The sequence below is a fragment of the Alosa alosa genome, chromosome 1 (genome assembly GCF_017589495.1).
Source record: "Alosa alosa isolate M-15738 ecotype Scorff River chromosome 1, AALO_Geno_1.1, whole genome shotgun sequence".
NCBI classification, from domain to species: Eukaryota; Metazoa; Chordata; class Actinopteri; order Clupeiformes; family Clupeidae; genus Alosa; species Alosa alosa.
Genome location: NC_063189.1, coordinates 24815928 through 24841924, shown reverse-complemented (window position 1 = coordinate 24841924; position 25997 = coordinate 24815928). Strand labels below are relative to the sequence as shown.

At 45.9% G+C, this 25997-nt stretch overlaps 1 protein-coding gene across 3 annotated transcripts in view; it reads left to right on the top strand.

The window, feature by feature from the left end:
• Positions 1 to 25997, top strand: part of ece2a (endothelin converting enzyme 2a) — a 124981-nt gene that overhangs the window by 41342 nt on the left and 57642 nt on the right. For 2 of the 3 annotated variants that reach the window (XM_048263458.1, XM_048263531.1), the window contains exon 3: positions 18628 to 18911. In XM_048263458.1, coding sequence (XP_048119415.1) covers positions 18628 to 18911 — 284 coding nt within the window. Of the gene's footprint in view, positions 1 to 16193; positions 16275 to 18627; positions 18912 to 25997 lie in introns of those variants that run through there. The other variant, XM_048263609.1, reaches the window with a different exon arrangement.

Below are 25997 nucleotides of genomic sequence, written 5' to 3'. Positions count from 1 at the left end.
TTACACGGAGAATACACGGGATAAAAATACATACAACTCGTGCGGATTAATTAATGTCATGCGCAATTACTGTTAAGTAGCCTACCTTACAATAGTTACGGGAGTTCTTTAGCGACACCTAACGCTAATCTGTAGCCTCGCCTTAGCTCTGAAGCTCTGATTGGCGCCGATGTTTTTTTTTTTTGTCAGGTAGTCGGTTGAGTCAGTCAGTCAGAGATAGCAGCACTAAGGTGGCGACCCACAAGAGTTAGAGGATCCGCTGGTCTCTTTAAGATTGCAAGTTTGAGAACTTCAGTTACAGGCGAGCGAGAGAGTGGTGGATAAGATGAAACTGTGTGTCGGCGTTGTTCAGCAGTTGTTGGGTATGTGAGTGGAAATATAACATGCTACACATATTCAAAGCCAACACCCAGATGATAGGCTACCAATCACTGAAACGAGAAAAAAAAACTTCCCCTGCGCTTCACAAGCCTTTGGATACACATACAAATAGGGCCAAAACCTATGGCTTAAATTAAATGATTTCGTAATGACAGAAAGCTATGTAAATCGCTTGGTAATTACCTTTATGTTGGGGTAACAGTGTTTCCCACAGAATGGAATTCTATTTGTGGTGGTAGGTTTGCAGAATTAACTTGAATACAACAGTTTTTAACAAATTAGCGCAGATTAACCAGATTTAAGTACAATTTAGTACAACAGGAAAAATCATTGTGTGGTGGTCAATGTTGATATTGTGGTGGGCCGCCACAAATAAGTCAATGTATGGGAAACACTGGGTAACTTGTAACTTCTCACAGTCTGGACAGTAACAGAAAGTGTCAACGCTAACCAGGCTAATAAACAAACCATGCTACGGTGAGTTAACGTCGAAGGGCAAAGTCACATGACTTCTAGTGGTCTGTTTATGAAATGAAATGAGCAATTTCGTTTTTTACAAGAAGGCAAAATAGTGTGATATTTTCACAGTTAGTAGGCTAGATTATTACTGTACACACACTGAAAAATATTGAGGCAAATTGTAGACCCTTCCATATACAACTAGAATGTAATGCCAGAGGAATTACAATAGTGGATGGAAAGCTGCTGGCTTAATGTTGGTGGGGAAATTCCTGGAAAAAAACATTAAATCACTTAATGTTCGAGTTCATACAAACCCTCGTACCAAAAGACCTTGTGTGTCAAGGCGTTCTTGAGATATAACACTCAAGGTGTTTTTGACCTTGACATTTGACCTTTGACCTCCAACATCAATTCACTTAATCTTTGAATCCATACAAATACTCATACCAAATTTCAGGCATGTATGTCAAGGCATTCTTGAGATATCACACTCAGAGTGTTCATTGACTTGACCTCCAACATCAACTCACTTCATCTTTGAGTCCATACAAACACTTGTACCAAATTTGAAGCATATGCGTCAAACCATTCTGGAGATATAATGCGCAAAGTTTTATAGCTGATTGTCTTATTTTGTTTACAAGTTACACGAGTCTGGGTACTAATTGTACTGTTTAGCCTACATCTTACACACTTCAGGCTGTTGCAGATAGCTCAGGGAATAGACTGTATGACACTAGGTGGTACAGCCTGAGACATGGACAATAAAAAAAAAATTGCTTTCTGCATTTTTGTTTTGCTTTTCCCTCCATTATACCGAACTCGTACCGAACCGTGATGTCCGAACCGAGGTATGAACCGAACCGTGACTTCTGTGTACCGTTACACCCCTAGTGTTATAGTGACTGTGTTATATTGTTATAGTGACTGTGTTGTAGTGGCTGTGTTATAGTGACTGTGTTATAGTGGCTGTGTTATAGTGACTGTTATAGTAACTGTGTTATATTGTTATAGTGACTGTGTGATATTGTTATAGTGACTGTGTTATAGTGACTGTGTTATAGTGACTGTGTTATAGTGGATCATTGGTCTCACCCCACCTCTGCTCTGCTTCAGCTGAGGACAGATAAGCCTGGCTCACTCCGAAGGACAAAGACCCATCTGACTGTCCTTGTGATGCAGGGAGACAAGTATGTGTGTATGAGTGTGTCTGTGTGTGGGTGTGTGCAGGTAGGAGACTGGCTGCCTGCTTGTGTGGGTGTGTGTTGTGTGGGCGGGTGATGACTGCATGACATGTCAGAGTATTACCTATGCAGTGTGTGTGTGTGTGTGTGTGTGTGTGTGTGGGTGTATTAATTGCTGCCCCACACATGGATAGCTCAGCGCAGCCTCCTCATCCCTCTTCTCAGTGTCAGTAAAGCCCTGGTCACTCTGCAGTCTGCACCTGTGGCCTCTGTGCCTGTTCCCGCCCGACCGCTACAATCGAGCAACAACCTCACCCTGTGTAACAAAAAAACAAACACGATGTGTTTTGAATTTTCAGGAGTAGATGCTAAGGAGCAGATTCTGGTGTGCGGAGTCTGCGGACTCAACGTTCTTCTACATGTTTGTGCCTTCCTGTCCAGCACCCAAGTACTCAACGTTTTGGATGTGCGTGCTGCACCCTTGAACTCTTGCAGGTTCAGGAGTAGGACAGTGGGAGACTGTTGCTAGAGCACTATTATATGAAGGTCAGAACCATTTATTTAATTCATTCATGTTGAAACGTTGGAACATTAACAGCGAGCAACAAACAGTGTCTCAGGGCTGAAATGTGCCACACTTATCACTTGCAGGTAGACCAGACGTTGTTTTACATGGAGTGTCTGAGGATTTTCTTCTTCTCTTGTCCTTAGTCCTTACCTGTGCGATAGGAAGCAGGGCAGTGCCCCTGTTGATCTCTGTGGGTCAGTCTCTCGGAGGTTGTTGCAGAGGGCACTGCCAGAGCGGGCAAAATGGTGTGTGTGTGTGTGTGTGGGTGTGTGTGTGTGGGCAGCAGGATGGCGGGATGGCTGAGCCGGTTGGCACAAAGGGCGCGTTTTATCTCGGGCACAGACGCCATCACCACGGGAGGCTAATTGAAAACGTCCCCTGTGTGTCTGACGTTCCTCCCCTGTCCCAGTAAACCTCAGAGCGTTCTCACTCACACACACACACACACACACACACACACACACATACACACACACACACACCTACCTTAGGCAACAGTAGAAACACACACACACCTGTACATGCACACACACACACACACACCCATCTGCATACACACAAATACCTACATGTATGCGTACAAGCAGACACACACACACACACACACACACACACACATGCAGATGGACACAGACTGCCACAATCTTCCTCACTCACCAATACACTGAGACAGGTAACAGACGCTCACACACTGATATCACAGTTGCACCCTCATACATTTTCACATTCTCACATTTATATCACACACACACACACACACACACACACACACACACACACACACACACACACACACACACACACACTAACAGGGAGAGCATGGCAAGAGCGTGACATGCTGAAGAGAGTGACATTTGTTGCTGGCGAGTGGGCTTGCAGTGGCGAGTGGGCTGGCAGATGTGGGCCATATTTGGGCCTGCCCTGATGTGCTCTCAGCTTGGGTTTCCTGTGACCGCTGTTACGGTCACTTCCTGCTGTACTTTGCCTGAAGCACCACTTAGTGCTTTTAGCAGATAAATACAGATTACCAGGGGAGAGTAGCCTCTCTAAACAACATGTCACAAACAACAGCAACCAAAAGAGGGGAAATTAACCTCCATATTGGGGTGACGCGGTTAAGACTAGTCACAGCTAGGAACAGGCCACTCACAGTGAATATCAGTAAATATGAACAGAGAGAGAGAGAAAGAGAGAGAGGAAAGTTAATAAATGGAGGAATATGGAGGAGCTTGAATAGAGAGATTGAATGAATGAAGAGATGAATGAAGGAAGGATGGAGGGACAGAGGGAGTGAAGGAGAGAGTCAGTAAGGAGAGAAGTGGGGAGAGATGAAGGGATGAGATGATTGACAGCAGATGAGACAGGAGCAGTGGTGTGTGTGTGTGTGTGTGTGTGGGGGTAGTCTTCTGGTCTTCCATCAAGCTGTGATGTCTGGCAAGTACGCAGGTGGTTACTCTGGGGTGTGTGTGTTACATGGGTGGGAGGATGTTCGGGAGACTTCGTGTAAATTGAGAGGGGAGACAGACTCTGGCTTTTTTCCCTCATTCATTCATTGTTTTTGTCTCTGTTTCATTCTTTTTGTGTGTGTGTGTGTGTGTGTGAGTAATATCTGTAATTTACACTATGCTTGTTGGTAAGGCGTGACACCTGTTCTCATGATTAGCTGGCTGGAAATAAACCAACCTGACCTTGGCTATCATTGCCATCCAATCTTGTTTTATTATGTGAGCTTGTATGTATGTGCACACATGCATGTGTGTTTACGTTTGGATGTGCGTGTGTGTGTGTGTGTGTGTGTGGTAATACTGCTTGTATGTGAGTGGTGGGTGTGTGTACATACATGTGCTTATGTACATATATATATATGTGTGTGTGTGTGTGTGTGTGTGTGTGTGTGTGCGCGCATATGCATATGTGTGCCTGTTCCACTGTGCCTTGACCTCCATGAGTCCTGAGAGACAGTGGCAGCACCGGATATGAAAGTTGTTAGGAGCAGATCAGGTTCCAGCAGATCAATCCCCTCTGCCAGACGGACACCACAACACTGTTCTCAACTCTCTACCTCTGCCCACACACACACACACACACACACACACACACACACACACACACACACACACACACACACACACACACACACAGACCTCAGACACAGGAGAGTGTACAGAGTGTTCCATCAACAGACAGGCACACACTTGCTCCCACAAACCCACATGTAGACACACACACACACACACACACATACACACACACACACACACACACACACACACACACACACACACACACACACACACACACACACACACACACAGGCTTGCCTATAAGCTGGTTCAGTACAAGACCTGTTCCTGACTGTAATGCTGACATAACTCTCTAATCTAGCAGATCTGCAGAAGCCAGCCTAAAACATTAGACATTTTCGCCCCATATACTGTGTCTACAAATCTACCCAGCATTGCATGATAACGGTAGGCTACACCAGTCAGGCATCTGACAGAGCATTCACATATATAGATTTACTTAAAATGAGATGGGGAGGGAGCACAAATAGATATTTCCAGAATGTTCCCTACTATCCACAATATTATAGAATAACTCATCTACAAACATTAACAATCCACAGCGATTAGATCAAGCAAGATGACACTCCTTCACTCCTTCAATTAAAATGTTGTAGATAGTGAAATCAGTAGAAGCCCTTGTAGGATTATGAACACCGTTTTGATATCATTCGCTGTGTTTGTGTGTGTATTAGCAAACTCCCTTGAAGTGTGGCAGTAGCCTACTCCATTCCTTTGCCATCAAGTACCTTTTCTGTTTGACTAAAGTGTCTGCTGCTATTGCACTACTGCTGCTGCTGCTGCTACGAGCACATGGGCTCTGCTCACGCTAACAGCTCAGCCTTGTGTGGGCAGACAGGGGAAGGTGTTGCATCACCTCTTGTCAGTCTGTTCATCTAGTGGGGCTCATGTAATCATCCTTGCTCCTTGCTAGCGCCTCTGCTCATTTATTCCATTAGCATGCTACCTTGTAGGCTACCTTGGTGCAGGAATAACCTGAAACCTGCAGAGTTCAGATCAAAAGTTGAATAACTACTGTAAAAACACAAAGTGTTGTCCAGTAGTCTGCTGGCTATGCTATTTGTTTGCTTTAAACTCTTTGGATTGCATGAAATGTTATGCCGAATCAAGTAGCATTAGCATTACCTCTTCAGTTAGGGTGTTTATGCAATTTTCCCTGCTCCTCGCCAAAATAGCTTTCAGTGATATTTATTTCTCCTCTCTGCATGCTGGGTCATGACTTGGCCCAGACTGATTTGAGATCTGTGTTTTTTGTAGTGGAGTGGCCAGTAATCAGAGTTGATGTCTGTTTTTGAAGGACACCTTTATGCACATGCTGATACATGTAGTTTCATTGTGATGACAAAAAGGTGTGTGTGTGTGTGTAGTGTAGTGTGTGTGTGTGTGTGTGTGTGTGGCTGTACAAAAATGAGAAAATTTGAAGGACATACCAAATCAAAATGCCATTTTGCAACAGCCAGCAAGTCATCAGTCAGCATCAGCCCACCACCGTAAATATAACACTTGATGCAGTACCTGCACAGTAGCCTGACTCCTACAACCTCCATTTTGTTGACCTTTGCTGCATAACAGCTGCAGTCTCTTCTCCAGTATTTCACATTCTCCCTTGACAGTCAGTGCAACAAAACCACAAGGCTTAAAGGTCTTAAAGGACACTGTGCTGAAATTCAAGCATGGGCTGGGCCGCTTAAGATTTGAAAAAAAAAAAAAAAACAATAATACATACCTTCAAAAATGTCTGATAACTTCAGGCTTCAAGCCCTGAAATCATGTGCTATTCTTTTGTGGAATTCAGTTAAACTATTAGTTTCACTTGTATACATGTATACTATAGTTGACTGTAGTAGACCCTTCTAGTGGTGGTACAGGGCTTTTCTCTTGGCTCCTGGCAGCACATCAGCAGCAGATGCACACGCACACACACACACACACACACACACACACACACACACACACACACACACACACACACACACACACACACACACACACACACGGCCAGCCTGACTGACCTTGACCCACTATTCTACTGAGAGCTGAAGTAATCCATCAGAGGCTCGGCTGGCAAACACTCATTATAGGGAAACGCCTCTGTATCACACAAACACACACGCGCAACTGCACACATGCTCTCTCTCACACACAAACACAGACACGAGACAAACATAATCACAGTGAATGCTTGCAGTCATACCCATGCATATTGCATGTGAGAGTGCCTGCTTAATTGTGCACATAAACACACACACACACACACTATATGCATGCACATATATGCCGGTACACACACACACACTTACAGGGAAGTCCCTATATGTCTGTTAGAACATTAAGGTAACATTTACGATGTACAGTACTCACTCACTCACTCACTCACTCACTCACTCTCTCTCTCTCTCTCTCTCTCTCTCTCTCTCTCAAACACACACATACTCACACACACACACACACACATATTTATTATCAGGAGATGGAGGGAACCATTTCCATTGTCAGGCACGCATCCAATCACACAGACACTCTCCCTACCACACACACACACACACACACCACACAAAGCACAGCTGTCCGAGGGGGATTGTGTTGTTATATCTATGTCCTGGATCACAGAGACACAGAATGTCTTATTTTTGCTGCTTCACTGTGCCTCTCTGGACTCCTCCACCTATAGTTACCTACAGTGCCTGTGTCTTGCAGTGTCTGTCGTTGGTATCTCAGTGAGTCAATCAATCAATCATTTAATGTATCAGTCAATGTATCTATCTGTCTCTGTTTTTTGCATGCCTCAGTCAATAGATTGTTTAATCAATCAGCTAATTGGTTAATCAGTCTATCTGTCAGCTTATGTTATCTGTATGCCTATATTTTTCTATATCTTGTCCCTCCATTTCTCTGTGTGTCTATCAGTGTATCTGCTCTCTCTCTCTCTCTCTCTCTCTCTCTCTCTCTCTCTCTCTCTCTCTCTCTCTCTCTCTCTGCCGTTTTGAGTATGTAACACACTGGCTATGATTGGGGTTGCAGGAGGAACTGTATCAGGATGCCAGCAGACACAGCAAGGGCAAACCAGCTGTATGCTGCAACCCCCCCGGCCCTCTCCCTATCTGCACCTGATAACCCCCTCCACCCTGCACATGCACACACACACACACACACACACACTATGTCACTTCTACATCAGCGACACCACCTGCAATCCCCTCCATTCACCCGTCGACTTGCCTCTGCCAAAGACAGAAATGCTTTTCAAGAACCCAGGATGGGGTTGGAGGACAGTGGGTTTGGGGATGGGGGGGTCGGGTGGGGGCCGTGGGGTGCAAGTGGATTTATGCAACAGACTCACAATGAGTGGGACGCCATCGAACCAAACGGCTCCGCCGAGCATCGCGTCTTTAGTCTGTTTGTTAGTCAGACGCCCACTTGATCCCAGTTCCCTCCTTTTTAAATTTCGCTGGATGGAGAGAGAAATGCAGGGAAGGATGATGCGGTACAAACAGCAAAAGAAGAATATATTTTCCTCCTTCTCCTTCAGTGGTTTCTTATCACTCTCTTATCTGACAGCACACTCTCTCTCTCTCTCTCTCTCTCGCTCTCTCGCTATGTGTGTGTGTGTGAGACGATAGAAGAGCTCAACTGAAGACGCCCAGCAGCTTTGGCTCTCCGTGTACCATCACACAAAATGGCGCCTGTCCAAAGCCCTCCATCAGAGGGCCCATTTCAACAGCAGAATCTTAATTATTCACAGGCTAATTAGTGTGCAGTGGCGGTTGCGTAAGAGAGGTTGCGGATGGGGCAGGGCCCGAGCTGAAAGGAGAGGAAACTGCCAGTTAACGCACATCTTTTTTTCCCCCCCTTCTTTTTCTTCTTCCTCTCTCTCTTCCTCTCTCTTCCTCTTTCACTCCTCTCCTCTAGCGCAGCGTCTTGAAGTGGGGGAAAGAGAAAAGAAAGAGAAAATGAGAACGTTTGAGAAACGGTTAAGGAAAGACTCGGCTCTCCGCTCTGAATGAGCAAACGTCTGGAATGTGATGGCCAATGTGATGAAATGATTAAATACTTAATGAAGGAGTTTACTCATCTCTCTCTCTCTCTCCTTTAAATCTCCCTTGCTGATTCTCTTGGTTGGGTAGCAACAGTAGGCCAACACAAACACTAGGACAGTGATGTTTGTGTTGCTGGTTGCTGCTAGGTTATCGGAGCGTGCAGGGCGGGCTCCGGCCATGCTGAGATTTGGGAGTGTATGCTCTCATCTGGCTTGTCTGTAGTGATTACTCTGCGGTGGGTGTGTGTTGGCTTGGGCTGCTCTGGTATGTGTTCTGGGAGACCATATGGAGAATTAGGGCTGATAGGAGGATGGCAAAAGTGATGATGATGATGATGATAAAGATGTAGCCGCTATTGCCATCATGCGTCACTCTGTGTTTCTACATTTTGTTTGTTTGACAGAAAGACAGCAGACGGTAGTTGTCTAAGGCAGCCTTAACAGATTTACACACACACGCACACACACACACACATGGACCAACTGAAAGAGTAAAATATAAAGAGAAAGACAGAGAGGATAGTTGCTATGGAGACAGAGGAGAGATCATCCCACTCGTACAACTTTGTTTGCCAAACTTTTTTTTCCATGCTGTTAGCAGCTTTGGGTCGAGAATTCAGACAGCTTTCATCAGCGTGATTATGTTTGAAGGTCAAGTACAAACTTTGAGTGATAGCAAGATGATGACTATGATGATGCTGTCACAGCTGCTGAAGATAATAAGCAGCTACAGTATGTGTAATCAGATCCTGTACAACTGCATGATGTACTGAAAGTACTGGATGACAGTATAATGTTATTATGTTCTAAAACAGACTGCAGTATTGCATTATAACAGGACAATTCTTTTGTAGTATGGTGGTTTTGAGAAGTGGTATGTCAATCCCAGTGTATTATTTGCATAGCATCCTCAACATCACAAACTAAAGATTCCACGGTGAGTCAACTCGATGGCTTATGCAACCCTGCCAGAATATTAGTGTATTAGTTGCAGTGATGGGTGAATTTCCTGTGCTTGTCTGGTGGGGCTGAAGGTCTGTAACAGGATCAAACCAAAGGTGACTGCATGGTCGGGCGTCTACTGACACGGGATCAGACCAAAGGTGACTGGCATGGTCGGGCGTCTACTGACACGGGATCAGACCAAAGGTGACCGCATGGTCGGGCGTCTACTGACACGGGATCAGACCAAAGTGACCGCATGGTCGGGCGTCTACTGACACGGGATCAGACCAATGGTGACTGGCATGGCCTCGTCTACTGATGCCTGTGGCATTGCAGCTGATCGGTTGTCAGATGCGGCCTCACTCCCGGCTTGTCAGAATGAGGCGTCTGCGTCGGGGCGCCCCTCAGTCACAAAGGCTTAAGGGCCATTCACACCAATAACCAAGTAAAGTCTCTTCTTGTGGTAATGAATGTGATTGCTAAAATGTGATGGGTTCTGATTGGCTGTTAGCTTTTTATTGTTCTCAAAATTGGTCTGAAAGTGATCCCCAACGATATCGTTCTTCATGTCGTTATCGTTATAGTTTATGTGTGAATGTCGTCATTCATATTAACGAGAACAATATTTGTTATAGTTATCGTTATCGTTCTTGGTGTGAATGGCCCTTAAGTCAGCCACAAAGACAGTCTCAAGTTAGGGTTCTGTCCTCCCCCGTCCTTCCTCAAAACTCTCTCTCTTCCTCAAAACTCGCTTCTCCCCTGACAACTTTTGGAAGTCGGTCATTGATGGATACCTTCCTTTGGTCTTCGCTCTCAGACGTGACTCAGTTGATCAGCTTCTTTGGTACAGGCAAGTGGACAAAGGGACAGTGGCTGTCTGACTCAGTGGATCTGTGACGGTCGTTTTGGCCAGATATGCATCCGAGCCTGTCCATCTTCTGTGGCCAAAGAACAGAGTGACCTCTGTCTTGTCATTTAAATTCTGGTCTTGCACTCCTTTTTCAACTCCTGTTGGTGAGATCGCGATTGATGTTGACACACACACTGTATGCAGCACGGTCACACACACAAACACACACACACACACACACCCACACACGCACACAGATAGCTTCCGGCATCACCATGGCAACAGGACACTGTCATACTGTGGATTTTAGAGAAATGGAGCCCAACCCATCCCTACCACGAAAAACAACACTACCCCTGTGCATCCCTCTCAATGATTAGGGAATGAGAACTACCCCTCTGTATCTCTCTCATTGATGAGTGAATGAGAACTACCCCTCTGTATCGCTCTCATTGATGAGGGAATGAGAACTACCCCTCTGTATCTCTCTCATTGATGAGGAAATGAGAACTACCCCCTGCTTCAGTTCTAATGTTGAGGGAATGAGAACTACCCCTCTGTATCTCTCTCATTGATGAGGAAATGAGAACTACCCCCTGCTTCAGTTTCAATGTTGAGGGAATGAGAACTACCCCCTGTATCACTCTCAGTGATGAGGGAATGGTCAGAGGAAAACCTCTGATCTAGTCTGGTCCAAGTTGACCAGACAAGGAGTTTTCCTCTATTGTGGTTGTAGTTCTTAGTTGTATCCTCCATTCACAGATAGCAAGCAGTGCCACTTTGTCATAATGCAGTGATAGAGTTGAAGAGTTTTCTTGAAGGGCAGTGTGTATGTGTGCGTGTGCGTGTGTGTGTATGTGTGTGTGGGTGTGATCAGAGGAACTTCTGTTCGACTTGCAGTATGTCTCCCTGGCTGCTTCTCTTTGTCTCACTCTGTCTTTGACTCTCTTCTTTAATTCTTCTTTTTCTTTTTCATTTCATTCGCAACTCTCTGTGTCCAGCTTTGTTGGATAGTGCCATTCCAGTGTGTTCCTCCTAAAACAGGAAAACCTGACTTGCATAATTTTCCACGGAAAACTCCTAAAGGTTTCCAAAATCCAATATAGCAACGAATGGAAAACAGACAAAAAAAGAAAAACACAAAACTATGCCACTTGTGTCTAGTTTAGTCTGTCGTGAGGAGGTGTCTCTTAGCCACGGCAGTTGTGTAACAGTGCCAAGGACTCTGGGGAGAAAGATGTCCAGTGATGGAAAATAGAACCGAGGGGTGGAAAATGGAAGGGAGGGTGTCGCACTGGACTTTGCTGTTATGGTTGCCATGGATACGCTTTATGTAGGCCACCCCTCTTAAGACACACCTGTATGGAGGACCACAGGTGTCACTTAAATGGCAAATGAAGTTGTACACATTAAAGTTCTTTTAAGGCATTCTTTTTCAAATGATTTGCCAAATGGATTTGCCAAATGATTTGGCAAATGGATTTGGCAAATGATTTGGCAAATGGAAAAGCAAAAATATTCCTTTTTAAATCCCTATAAATTAGAGTATTTATTGATAATTTAATAATTGATTTACAAAATAGTTTTTGTAAATTATATTTTTTAATACTGTTTATAATGGCAAATCAACCAACTTCATTTGCCATTTAAGTGACACCTGTGGTCCTCCATACCCTAGGGGAAAGGTTGTCAGGAGTCAGTCGACCAGGCTGGCCCCAACAACCCCCCTAGTCTGTGGACAGGAGGGAAGGCTCTCAAGCCTGTGTCAGCTGGTCTGATGAGGCCTTGCTCTGATACTTCATTAGCAGGAGATGTGGGGTGGTCTGCAGCTGACCTCACAAGGCCTTAAGGTCATGGAAGCGAGCGCTCAGCATCGGCAGCCAATGGGAGACCAAGATGGTGGGAGATAGGAGACAGGGGGTGATCCAGTCCCTCACTCTCTCCTTCCTCTTTTTCTCTCTTTTTTTCTCCTCCTCACTTTTCTGTGTGCTCTTTATCCCCCTTTTCTCCGCCTATATTTTATGATTCAGTCTCTGTTGCTGTCTTTCCCCCATAGTCTTTGCACTCTGTTGTCTCTCCCTCTCTTTCTCTCTGTCTGTCCTTTCTCTCTATCCTTCTCCCCCCCCCCTTTTTCTCTTTCTCCTCTTGTCATTCTCTCCCTCCCATCTGTGTTTCCGTTGTGTGATTTTAAGGGACTTAAAAACCTATCTTACACACACACACACACACACACACACACACACACACACAGTGGAGGCATACCAGGGGTTCTGTGGCGTGTGTCCCCGCAAGTCTCGTGACCAGTGGCAGAGACTCATCATTTCCGTCAGCCAGAACACACATCGGTTTGGGGTGTTGAAGGGTCGGGGTGGGAGGAGCGCATGTGTTTGTATGTGTAGTTGGTAGCAGAGGGCTGAGTGACACCTCTAACTTAATTCCCATCTCTCCATCTACTCACATACACACACACACACACACACTCTCACACACACACACACACACACAATCCCCTCTCAATGGCCTTAGATAACAAGAGAGCCTTCAGTTCACCACTGGAAAATCAATTAAAGTTCACTGCCCCCTCCAGTCTGGGGGTTGGGAGAGTTTGTTGGGGGGGGTGGGGGGTTCATGGGGCGCCCCTGAGCTTATCACCCATGGGCTCACCACTCCTCTCTTTCCCTTCCACAAATGACTCGCTGTTGCCATGGAGGCAGGAAGCCTGGACAGCCCCACTGGACAGCCCCACACACACACACATGTGTAAAGGTCAGTGGTCAGGGCAGCGGGGGCAGCGGTGTGACGACAGCAGAGGGGCTATTCCCGTCCTGACAGCAGCGCTCAGGAATGGGGGCTCAGATGACGAGCCTGCAGACACACACATACACACACACAGGTTATACACACGCGCACACACACACACACTGCACAAACATACACATGCTACACTATGCATGCACACACACACCCACACACACACACACACACACACACACACACACACACACACACACACACACACACAGTACACACACACACACACACACACATACACAGAGACAAACACAAACGCACAGATGCTCAAACATGCATACAAACAAACACATACCCACACTGACTCAGTCATGTATGCATGCATACACTTATGCTGTCATACACACATGCATTCACACATCATATTTACACTCACATTTACATACACTCACTCATCATTACTCATTTTTGCATGTAGACACACACACACATTGTCCACACGCTGTACACACACTACACACGCACACTCTTACTTCACACACGCTCTCTGGCATTCCGGAGGCTCCCTCCCTTGCCGGCGTCAGCGGGAGAATCCGACGGAAACAATGTGAGGCGCGTGGAGACTGGGGCCAGCAGCATTCCTGCCCCTCAAGGGGGGGCAACACCAGGGGTGCAGGGGTGGGGGGGTTGAGGGTGAGGGCTTCAGAAATATCTGCCCCGCTTTCATCACTGCACTCCATCTCTCCAAAGCCACAACCCATACACACATGTACACACACGCACACACACACACACACACACACACACACACAACATCATCATCATCATCAAAACAGACAGACACACACACATTTCAATGTCGTTAACAAACTGTAAAATGCATATTATATTCTTACTGTATCAGATCAAAGGCATTTATTGTGGTGTTATCTGTTTTGTGGTTGATCATGTGTTGGGTGTTAGGTCAGAGGTGGAGATGAGTCGAGGTTGTTTACGCGTGTGTGTGTGTGTGTGTGTGGTGTGTCGCGTGTTGTGTGCTACTGTGTCTTCCTTGTAGGTTGGGTGCCATGGTGCTGCCTATGCCACACACCATAGCAACAACACCTCCACACACACACACGCGCGCACACACACATACACCCATCACCCATGCATTTATGTCCACATGGAGAAAAGTGGTGCAGGGACACATATTAAAGATGCAATACCAGTGTATCACTCAATAAGCATAATACTCAGTTCTTATGGGTATAAATAACAATGTTTCCGCCACGGCTGCCAATACACACACACACACGCACACACATAAAAAACATCAACCTCCCACCCAAACACAACCACTTACAGCCCACTTTAGAAATAGAAAGACACGTTTTGGCCACACAGGGCAGCAACCTTAACCGAGGACGAGACCCGTTCAGGCAGAACCTCCAAGTCAGGAACCGGCGTGCTCCGTCCCCAAGAGCTTTATGCGGAGCGTGAAATAGGAAAGTGGGAGTAGAGTGAGATCTCAGGTACGGCTTCCTGGTGGCCTTAAATAGAAAGGCCTCAGGTCTTTTAGCGGACCAGTGCTGTGATACAGGGATGGATTACTGCACGGGCCTACCGGGCCCAGGCCCAGGGGCCCAAGGGGTCAGGGGGCCCTGAAGCCCAAGACTTTGCATGGAATCATTGCCTCAATATCAACAAATCAGGATGGAGGCCGTAAATGTGATTGCATTTAGTATTGGCTATCCCCAAAATGCACCAGAATACAGGAAATCACATCAAACAAATTCAAAATTTTCTGGGGGAGGACCCCCAAACCCCCCCTCACATATATGCAACAATTAGTGGGGGGCTCTTAATACATCTGGGCCCAGGGGCCCGAAAGTTCATAATCCGCCCATGCTGTTCTCATCTCACAGGTACTCATCCAGAGGCACAAGCAGCCATGCAACGGCACGGCCCACTTGTCCTCGTATAGCAAATTGTGTAATGCCATTTCATCTGCGTGGCGCACACTCACAGCAGCCGGCTCTGCTCTGGCCCTGTTCTGGCCCTGTTCTGACCTCGTTCTGACACCGTTCTGGCCCTGTTCTGGCTCCGTTCTGACACCGTTCTGGCACCGTTCTGGCCCTGTTCTGGCTCCGTTCTGGCTCCGTTCTGGCTCTGATCCGTCTGGAAAGTAATTCACTGTTTGGTGTTTGCTGCGTTGCTCCCCTGCTTGTCCTCTCTGTGTGATTTAAATTCAGGGGTCATATTGAGAGAGGGTGTGGTGCCCTCTCCTACACACACACACAGACACACACACACACACACACACACTCTCTCTCTCTCTCACACACACACCTCCCCTTGTTAAGCATCTTGTTAAGATGGCGTGTTTAATTAGTCAGGGGTTGCAGGTGATAATGAGTGTTAGTCACTGTGTTTAAAAAAGTGCAGAAGCAGCAGGCTGTGTTACAGGAAACCTAGCGCCTCCTCCACTCCAGCTTCTTAAACTTCTCTTTCACCTCTCTCTCTCTCTCTCTCTCTCTCTCTCTCTCTCTTGATCTCTTTTGATCTCTCACTTTTCACTTTCTTTCCTTTTCTTTCTCTTACGTTGTCTCACTGTCACACATTTGATCTGGCTGTTTCCTCACTATTATTTTCTCACTCTTTTCCTTACACAGACACACACACATACAGTACTCACACACAGTGTCACAGGTGTGACTTGCTGTTTCTTTTTAATTATTTGAATTCTGAGACCTCACACTGTTATTTTTGGGCATCAGGTCTGTGAACTTTGGCCTCTCAACTGCTCTCTGCTGAAGAACTGGTATGTCTAGTTTCCTCTGTCTCCCCACTGTAGATCTAAATGCATTAAAAATCCTTTCCTGTCATCTTCAAATGATTTAGAGGAGAACCCTGTACAAGTGAACTTTTTCTTTGTCCAGGTTGTTGTTAAGTGGTATGTCAGACACAACCCACAGTCTGTTCACTGGCATTCGCCTGAAGAAGAGAGAAGTGATGTACAAAGTCAGAGGAGGTACTTCATCAATATTCATGACTTGTCAACTTAGTGCATTGAATTTAAATAATTTGTCATTAGTTTTGTTCTTGTATTCTTTTTTAGTCAGGTGTTTGTCTTTCACATAACCATGGCAACAGCACCGTTGCCTTAGGCACAGGTTCGGATCTGTGATTTAATCTCAAGGATTAATATATCCTCTCTGCTGCAGCTTTGTGCTAACTGTCACCTTGATTTGAAGAAGTCCTCTCCTCTCTCGTCTGTGTTTAAGTAGCTGTGCTGAGCGCAAGCTAAATTTGGAGATTAAAGACGAGCTCTCGGAAAGCAAACGCAGCGCAATAGCAGAGAAATACCTTTCTGCACACCATCTCCCAGACACATTTTCACACAAAGACATTCTGTAGGGTCCTCAGCTATACTTCCCTCACAGTCTTAAAATGGCTCCTCTCTCTCTCTCTCTCTCTCTCTCTCTCTCTCTCTCTCTCGTTATCTTTATCTCTGTGTGCTTTTCTTTCTCTGTCTGCCCCTCTCCCTGCTTCTCTCTCTGTCTCAAGCCTTAAACCTCCTGAGCCTCTCTTATCCCGAGTGTCCTTCAGTGTGTGTTAATGTGAAATTCAGTATCACTGTGGACTTTTCAGTTTAGTATTACATATTACACAAGACGGGCTTCAGTGATGCCAATGTGCTATCCCCCTGTATCATAAGGTGCTTTTCATTCTAACCCACCATGAAAGTAAATGTTACTACTACAAGTGAGTATTAGACAAGTAAAGTGTCCACCTGTTTGTGAAGTAGTGTAGTGTTTAAAAGGTTTAAGTTGTGTAGTGTTTTAAAGGTACATGATGTAAAGTAAGGGTCAGAGCTTTCCTGTCTCTTCTTGTCAGTTTCCTGTCTTTCCTGAGAGTGGCCTGTCAGAGAGTCTGTCAGGGATCCCTGTGGCGTTGCCTTTTCCCTTCTCCGTCTTCATTAATCACTGCCATGCGGGCGCGGGCACGGACTCCAGGGACAACCTGGCAACCCCTGTCACGGGCGGGCGTGACAAAGGCCGCAGTGGGGCTTAATTGAAAATCCGATTTTTAGATCATCGATCATTGTAAGCCGCTGTAGAGCATCTGGGCTGTCGATGATGCCGCATTCATTACTCGGGATCCTCTGCGAAAGGACCGTGGTCACAGTGCTGTGTGTGTGTGTGTGTGTGTGTGTGTGTGTGTGTGTGTGTGTGTGTGTGTGTGTGTGTGTGTGTGTGTGTCTGTGGTCCTGAGTAGCCATTTTTCTAATTTGGCTCCTGGATGCTGGCGAGCTGCCCGTAGTAGAGGACATAACTGAAGGTCTGGCCGCGGCCTGGGCTGGACTGCAGGGCTGGCACAGGTTTGTGGTGTGTACTGTGCAAGGGCTTAAACTGCGTCCCACAGACAAGCCTCCAGCACCCTCTTGCACCCTCTCCCTCCTCCTAAGCACCCTGTGCTGGACTGTTCCTCTGCCACAGACACCCAGAGTCTATTCTCAAGGAGCAGTAATTATGCTTTGTGAAATGTTCATGCTCAAGAGGGGGGGTGGGGGCAGATGCCACACAAGGAGCCCTCATTGATTGGCAGGCCAGTTAGCCGTCCACTCATCCAAAAGTGACCAGAGTTCATGGAAGGCTCAGATTAATAGCAGATCATGTTGATGCAGTCAGTCTTCCCCATTCGTCTCAGCATAAACACAAGAGTCAGGATGTCAGGGTCAATTTAAGAGCTCGAGTGTTTTTCATGGTAACAGGAAAACAGTTTGTTCCTTCAGATTCAGGCACTCTCTCGTGTTTTCTCATGATGTGTGCTCGCCTGTGTGTGTGTGCCAAAGATGACCCATTCTAATTTTACTGAGGATAACACACCCAGGCCTTAGTTCTCTGACCTCAGGTTTGTGGTCAGCTAGTTATGGATCAGATCAGGGGTCTTGTTCTTGCTTTGCTACTTCCTTTTTTCTCAAATGTCCAGCACCTAATTGGAGGGTTTCCTAGTCCCTGGTCTCCTCTGTCCAAATGCCCTACAGTACAGGCCCTCTTACATACAGAGAACAACCAGGGTTTTACGGCTCAGCATTTTAGTAGTAGTTTGTTTGGTTTGCTCCAGAAGGTAGATCATCAGAAATACAAATGTGTAATTAGAAATATCGTTTTTTTCTCTCCACTCGATCCAGGAGCCACAGAGATATAATAATTGTAAATCTTCATACTTGAATAGCTATCATTTAATTATTACAGACTGTGGTTAAACTATCCCCCCTCACTCCCATTTCTGAGTTTTGGCCTGAGATACCTGTGCAGGTGTGCATGTGTGTCGAAGTGACTGGGTCTCCTCAAGCGTGTCCTGTCGGTTGTGTTGGGCAGGTTGTGGGAACAGCTCCATGAGTGTGGACATGTACCGGGCCGGCTTCAGCTCCATCACCAACATCGACTACTCCTCGGTCTGCATCGACACCATGGCGCAGCGCCACACCGACTGTGCGGGCATGAGCTGGCTCTGCATGGACGCGCGGCGGCTGGACTTTGCCGACGGCTCGTTCGACGTGGTGCTGGAGAAAGGCACGCTGGACGCCATGCTTGTGGACGAGAAGGACCCCTGGCGGGTGTCCGAGGAGACCGCCCGAATGATGCACCAGGTCCTGAAAGAGGTGAGAGGAAGTGTGTGTGTGTGTGTGTGTGTGTGTGTGTGTGTGTGTTTCTCTGCCTGTCTGAGTGTGTGTATGTGTGTGTTCTTTAACCAACATTGGAGGGGGACAAGGCAATCTAGATAATCTAGATTTCCTCACTCATAGGCAAATCTTCACTTTTATTGCATTTGTGCAAATCGGTCACTATCAGTTCTTCTAGATTTCAGTAAAGCTATAACTAAAACCCCCTTTTATCTTTGTCTTTAGCCATTGTCATTTAGCACACCACTATAATAGCATGCAGGATTACACTTTGCTCCAGATGTGGGATTATCCTAAATGGTCCTGCTGGTTTGTGGTGCTGGATTATGACCATGAGAATGTGCTCCTATGCTTTGCTACTGATCCCTTTTCATTTGTCTGTGAGCATACGTCTGTCATCTAACTCAGGTCCCTCAAACAAAGCAATCAGTAGTGTTGTGTTTCTGTTTGGACGTTCGTTAATCTCCACTGAAGGAGACATATTTCCAAATTTTATTTTATATTGTCATATATACCGGTATATATATGTGTGTATATGACAAAATAGAATTGGAACGAACTTCCAACCAGAAACAGAACACTACTGATATATACATATTTCCGGACTCATTTAAAAGCTAGAAGAGTTTTCGTGGTTTCCTGGGCCATTTATCCAAATCTAATGGTGAGGTAGCAGGTGAAGCAGATCTGTCTGGGCCATTTTGTGGGCCCTCAGTGGACAGGGAGATCTCCAGGCCTGGCTTCAGACTCGGCCGGCCCTCCAGCCGTCAGGCGGCCGCCAGGGCAGATCACTGGTGGGAAAAAGAGCATCAGCGGCGTGGCTAATCCAGCCGGACGGCCTCACTTGTTCCATGGAAAAAGGAGAGCAGAGCCAGAGGATGGGAGGGAGAGGGAGCACACACACATACACATACACACAAACACACACACACACACACACACACACACACGTACACACACACATACACATGTATACACACGCACGTGAACACACACACACACACACACACACACACATACAGACACACACACACACACACACAACAGGGGTAATTATGTGGAAAGGGTCTGAGGCTCCGTGAGGGCGTGCTGTGTGTTGATTTAAGGGGCGTGGGGGGAGATTGTGATATTGCTTTGGTTTCTAATTGCACCCCGGTGCCACACGGAAAGCATCAGATTTAAACAGACTAATTGTTTGTGTATGTGCCTGTACACTTTTTTTGTGTGTATTTGTTTGTTTGTTTGTTTGTTTGTGTGTGTGTGTGTGTGTGCGTGCCTCCCTCATGTGCTAGCATGTGTGTGTATTTAGTGATGGGGAGGGAGTTATCTTATAACGGTGAGATGTAATTGTCTACCCCCCCTCCACTCCCCCACCACCAGCATTCGGAACATTCATCAGCCAATCAATAAGTCCCCAGCCTAAATAAATGATATCTCTGACAATGGCAGAGGCTAGGGAACACGACACCCTTTTGTATGCTTTATAAAACAGCCCACAGGATCAGGCTTCAGCTAGTGGCTGATTGGCACTCTGTTCCAGAACTGCTTAAGCGACAGGAGGGTCAGGTTCACGATCACACACACACACACACACACACACACACACACACACACACACACACACACACACACACACACACACACACACACACACACACACACACACAAAAACATGACAAAAACATGCGTGCGCACACACACACACACACACGCACACATTTGTAAAAGCACAGAGCCACCTGGTAATACATTTATGCAGTGCATTTGCTTGAGAGACATTTTTGCACATACTCATCACGTACCACAAGCTTTCAAAAATAAATTGAGCAGCACAATCCCCTTTAAAAACAAATGCTGAGCAGGAATGAGGTTTCTGATTGGCTCTGACTCTGCTTCCTCAATAAGAATACCAGAAGCTCTTTCCCCTTTACCAGCAAGGAAAGAACCAAGAGGTTATTGTGAGGACTTGAAAGAAAGAAAAAAAAAACTTTGTGTGTGTATGCGTGCGGGTGTGTGTGCATGCACGTGTTTGTGTGTGTGTGTCAGTGAGCATTTATTTGTTTTCTCTAGGCTTTTTGCTATATGAAGCGACAGTTGGTGTATTAAGATGGGATGAGGGCTCTGGTACTGCGAAACAGATGGAGAGAATAGTCATCTTCTCTCTCTCTGTCTCTCTCTCTCTCTCTCTGTTCTCCTGAAAACTTAATCAAAACTTCCCTTATTCCTCTGAGGTATCAAGTGGTAGATCTCTTTACCACTCATTTTCCCTCCCTTCCTCCCTCTTCTTTTTCCTCTTTAATTCCTTCATATTGAACCTTGGAGACTGCTACTCGCTAACTAGCCTGCATGTCAGATGCAGTGATGTCTCCTTCCAGCGTGTTGAAGGCCAATGACAGTGCAGCACCGTTGAATGGCAATCACTGAGATAGATACTGAGATGGATGGATAGATAGATGGATAGATAGATAGATAGATAGATAGATAGATAGATAGATAGATCTGTGTGCATGGTAAGGTGCTCTAAGAGAGTGAGTGTCATGGTGAAGGTGCAAAACGTAGTCCAACAGTGCAAGAATAAGGTCTAGAGACCAGCATAAATAAATATGGACAAACAAGGGAGTAGAGGTCTGCACTCCCGCAGTAGACCCGCGGGACCCGACGCAAAAGAGTGCGGCGCGGGACAAGTTTTGAAAGCTCTTTGTGGGAGCCGGCGGGATGAGAGAGGTGCGTTAGGTGGGTCTTGGGACAAACCGATGATTCACTGCACTCCCATAAAATTAAATATGTGCGTAAAATTAAATATGGAAATGATTAAAGTAGTGTTCATAACTATAGTTCAGCTGGATGTTCTGTTAGGCAGCATTAAAAAACGGGGTTTAAGCATAACTGATGGATAGCAGGCCTATAGCCTATATTGTCGTTTACTTGGGTTCAATTTGTTTCTGCTGCTCATTGTCAAAACTCAAAATCGAAAGCATGACAGAGGAAGAGGGCATAAGGCTAGGCCTACTTCAGTTGTTAGCTTATTCAGAACCAAGAAACTGACATCTGGAGTGTGTGTGCTCCTTTCGTGAGACAGAAAGAAAAGCTGAATAGGCTATCCCTCCTGCATGCGGGCTTTAGCGGGCAGGAGCGGGACATCATGTTACAGATGCGGGCAGGAGCGGGACTAAAAATGACACATTAATGCAGGAGCGGGCGGGAGCGGGCAGGCGCGGGACTGATTTTTCAGACCTCTACAAGAGAGTAATGTATAATGTAGACAAGGTAGTATGAAAACTATATCAGTGCAAGAATAGGTTGAGGTAATAGGGTTACAGCCATTCAGTATTGTAGCACAACAGTAGTACAACAAAAAACACAACAAAACATTAGGCTGTGGACAGTAGTAAAACAGTAGTAAAACAATAGTGGACAGTCAGTACCCAAACATGGAGAGGGTGGAGAGGCAGACAGACTATGCAGAGAAGTCTATCTCTCCTCTTCCCTTTAGTGAAGCATTGAACAGTTCAATGGACCTGGGGACAAATGACTTCCTCAGCCTGTCAGTTGTGCATGGCAGTGGGCGAAGTCTCCAGCTGATCAAGCTCTTTTGCTTTATAATAGTGCAGTGGAGTGGATGACATTCTTTGTCCAAGATGTTGATTAGTTTGCTCAGGGTCCTTTTATCTGATATTGAAGTGATGCACTCCAGTTTGGCTCCCACGATAGAGCCAGCTTTCCTTACTAGCCTGTCTAGTCGCCCAGCATCCTTCTTCTTTGTGCTTCCTCCCCAGCATACCACAGCATAGAAGAGGACGCTGGCAACAACAGACTGGTAAAACATCCTGAGGAGCTTACTGCAGACATTGAAGGACCGCAGCCTCCTCAGGAAGTACAGCCTGCTCTGCCCTTTCTTGTAGAGTGCTTCGGTATTTGCTGACCAGTCCAGTTTATTGTCCAGTTGTAAGCCCAGATACTTGTAGGTATTTGCCACCTCCACATTGACCCTATCAATGGAGACTGGTAGCAGAGCAGGCTTAGACCTGCGGAAATCCACCACCATCTCCTTGGTCTTCGAAGTGTTGAGTTGGAGGTGGTTGAGTTTGCACCACTGCACAAAGTTCTCCACCAGGCTTCTGTATTCATCCTCCTGCCCATCCCTGACACACCCCACAATTGCAGTATCATCCGAAAACTTCTGCATGTGGCATGACTCCGTATTGTAGCAGAAGGCAGATGTGTAGAGGGTGAACAGGACGTTTCTGTAGGTAGATGTGCTAATGGACAGGAACATGCTGAGTTCTAAGGGGAAGAACAGTATGTGTTCAGTGTCTAATAACAGTGTGTGTTCAGTGTCTAAGAAAAGTGTGTGTTCAGTGTCTAATAACTGTGTGTTCGTGTCTAAGAACAGTGTGTGCTCTACTCTAAAGCCCCTAGGTGCTCCATCCATATACAGTTGGAATTGCAAACGTTTGAACACTCCATGTGTAATTATTAGAGTAACTCAGTTAGTATGAAGTGTGCAACAGTGTGTGTGTGTGTGTGTGTGTTTGGTGTGAGCCTTGCAAGACTCTCAGTCAGTTATTATGACCACCGCGCAGCGAAGCAGCGGTCATATAGGTTTAGTCAGATTTTTTTTTTTTTCTTTTTCGCATGTCCAAATTTCCGTCAAGGATTCCCGGGACACTGAAAGACCGGGGTACACGAAACTTGGTGGGCATGTAACCCCACATGGATAGCATGGAACCATCGTTTTTCGTTTTGATTTGTAGCCCCCCTGCTGGACTGGACCCCCCGGAAGGAGGGTAGGGCAGACACAGTTTTCTGTGAATATCTCGAGAACCGTGGGGTTTAGGAGGACCATTTTTTTTTTGTATGTTGATCTCAAGGGGCCATGTCAACCCATTCCATAAACACTCATTTCATGTATAGCGCCACCTAGTAAAAAACAAAAAAGTAAAAATGAGGTGTTGTAATCACAGGTATCTGTGACCTAACATAGTCAAAACTGCACAAAATTGGAAGTGTAAGATCATTATGACACCCTCTGAATGCACACCATGTTTTGTGGAATTCCGTTCATGGGGGGCCACACAATAAATTAATTTATGTTACTATACACCAACTGGCCTGTAGGTGGCCGGAGACAGTATTCTGTGAATATCTCGAGAACCGTAGGGCCTAGGAGGTCCACCTTTTTTTGTATGTTGGTCTTAAGGGGGCATGTCAACCCATCCCATTCCCACTTATTTCATGTATAGAGCCACCTAGTTAAAAATTAAAAAGCAAAAAATTAGGTGTTTTCATCACAATATCTCTGGCTGACATGGTCAAAACTGCACAAATTTGAAATTATGACACCTTCCGAATGCATGCCAAGTTTTGTGAACTTTCGTTCATGGGGGGCCTTACAATAAAATGATTTATGTGTACATTTAGTGACCGTACACCAACAAGGTTCCTGGGACACTGAAAGACCGGGTACACCACGAAACTTGGTGGGCATGTAACCCCACGGAACCATCGTTTTTTCGTTTTGATCTGTAGCCCCCAGCTGGACTGGACCCCGAAAGGAGGGTAGGGCAGACACAGTTTTCTGTGAATATCTTGAGAACCGTGGGGCCTAGGATGACCAATTTTTTTTTCTGTTTGCCTCCAGGGTCATGTTAACCCATTCCATGTGCTCACATGTGCATAAACAGATACACTGCGCACACACATACATTCACAGTAATCATATCATTATGACATATACTCACACAGTAGACATATACATGCATGCACATGCACAAACACACATCACAGACAAACACACAAGCCCTGCCTTTTACACACACACACACACACACATAAACATAAGCGTTGTGCGCACACATGCATGAACAGGCAAGATGGGGTGGGGTTGTATAAAATGAATTTTACATGTGAAATCTATGAACTAATCATGTTTTGGTACTTGTTGTCTAGCACAGCGGTCCCAACCACCGGACGCGCGGGACATTCCCTAACCGGGCGTAGCCTCGACATGAGTTTAAAAAAATGCATGCGAACTAAACTAAATTTAATTCGCCAATAATGTCACTTTTTTTACATGGCATAGGTCTATATGCAGTTGTTTGATTGCCGCATGTTTGCATTTTGCAAGGTCTATTTTATTACGTCTGTCTGTCCCGCCTTCAACACTTTTACATATTGCCTTCAGCTGCGCCAGCCTCAGGTCAGCTCACTTCACTTGATCAGTTCTTGGCGAGCGGTAGTGTCACCGCGAAGTTAAGCTAAACTGCTAGAATGAGCAACAAAAACAAGCATCTTTAGCAGGTCACTGGCCAGAGTGTTTTGAGTTGCGAGAGCCGCTGCAGAGATTTCTTACAGAAAAAAATCACCGTTAGCTGCACATTTTAGTGATGAGGACTGGGTGTCAAAACTTCGCTTACCTGTGTGACATATTCCGGGTTGCTTAATCACCTCAACCTGTCACTCCAGGGGAGAATGGCGACTGTCTTTAAACTGGCAGATAAAGTAAAGCTGCATTTAAAAGCAAGCTTGATTTGTGGGGACGACGAGTGGACGGGGTGTATTTGATATGTTCCAAACAGTAGTGGGGGTTTTGGGAGAGACTGAGGCAGGGCCCTTTCTCTTGCAGCTGGTGCTTGATCACCTTGTTGCGCTCTCAAATGAGTTTGGCGTTACTTCCCATCCTTCAAAGATTCACGGCAAACCAATGAGTGGGTCCGCAACCCATTTGTCAATATCCCAAATAGTCCTAACTTGTCAGCACAGGAGGAAGAGCAGTTGATCGAAATTGCAAATGCCCGGTGGTCTTAGAGTGTGTATAAGGAAACCTCTCTGGCGGGTTTTGGATCAAAACCAAAGCAGAATATCCGAGATAGCCGTAAAAGCTGCTGAAAAGCGTTTCCCACCGCGTATGTACGCGAGGCTGGGTTTTGGCAATGACTGCAACTAAGACCAAATTGCGCAATCGACTGGACATTTCAAACACACTGAGGGTGTCACTGTCTTCCATCATCCCCAGATGGAAGCTTCTTGTTGTGGGGAAACAAGCAGGGCTCACACTGATTATAT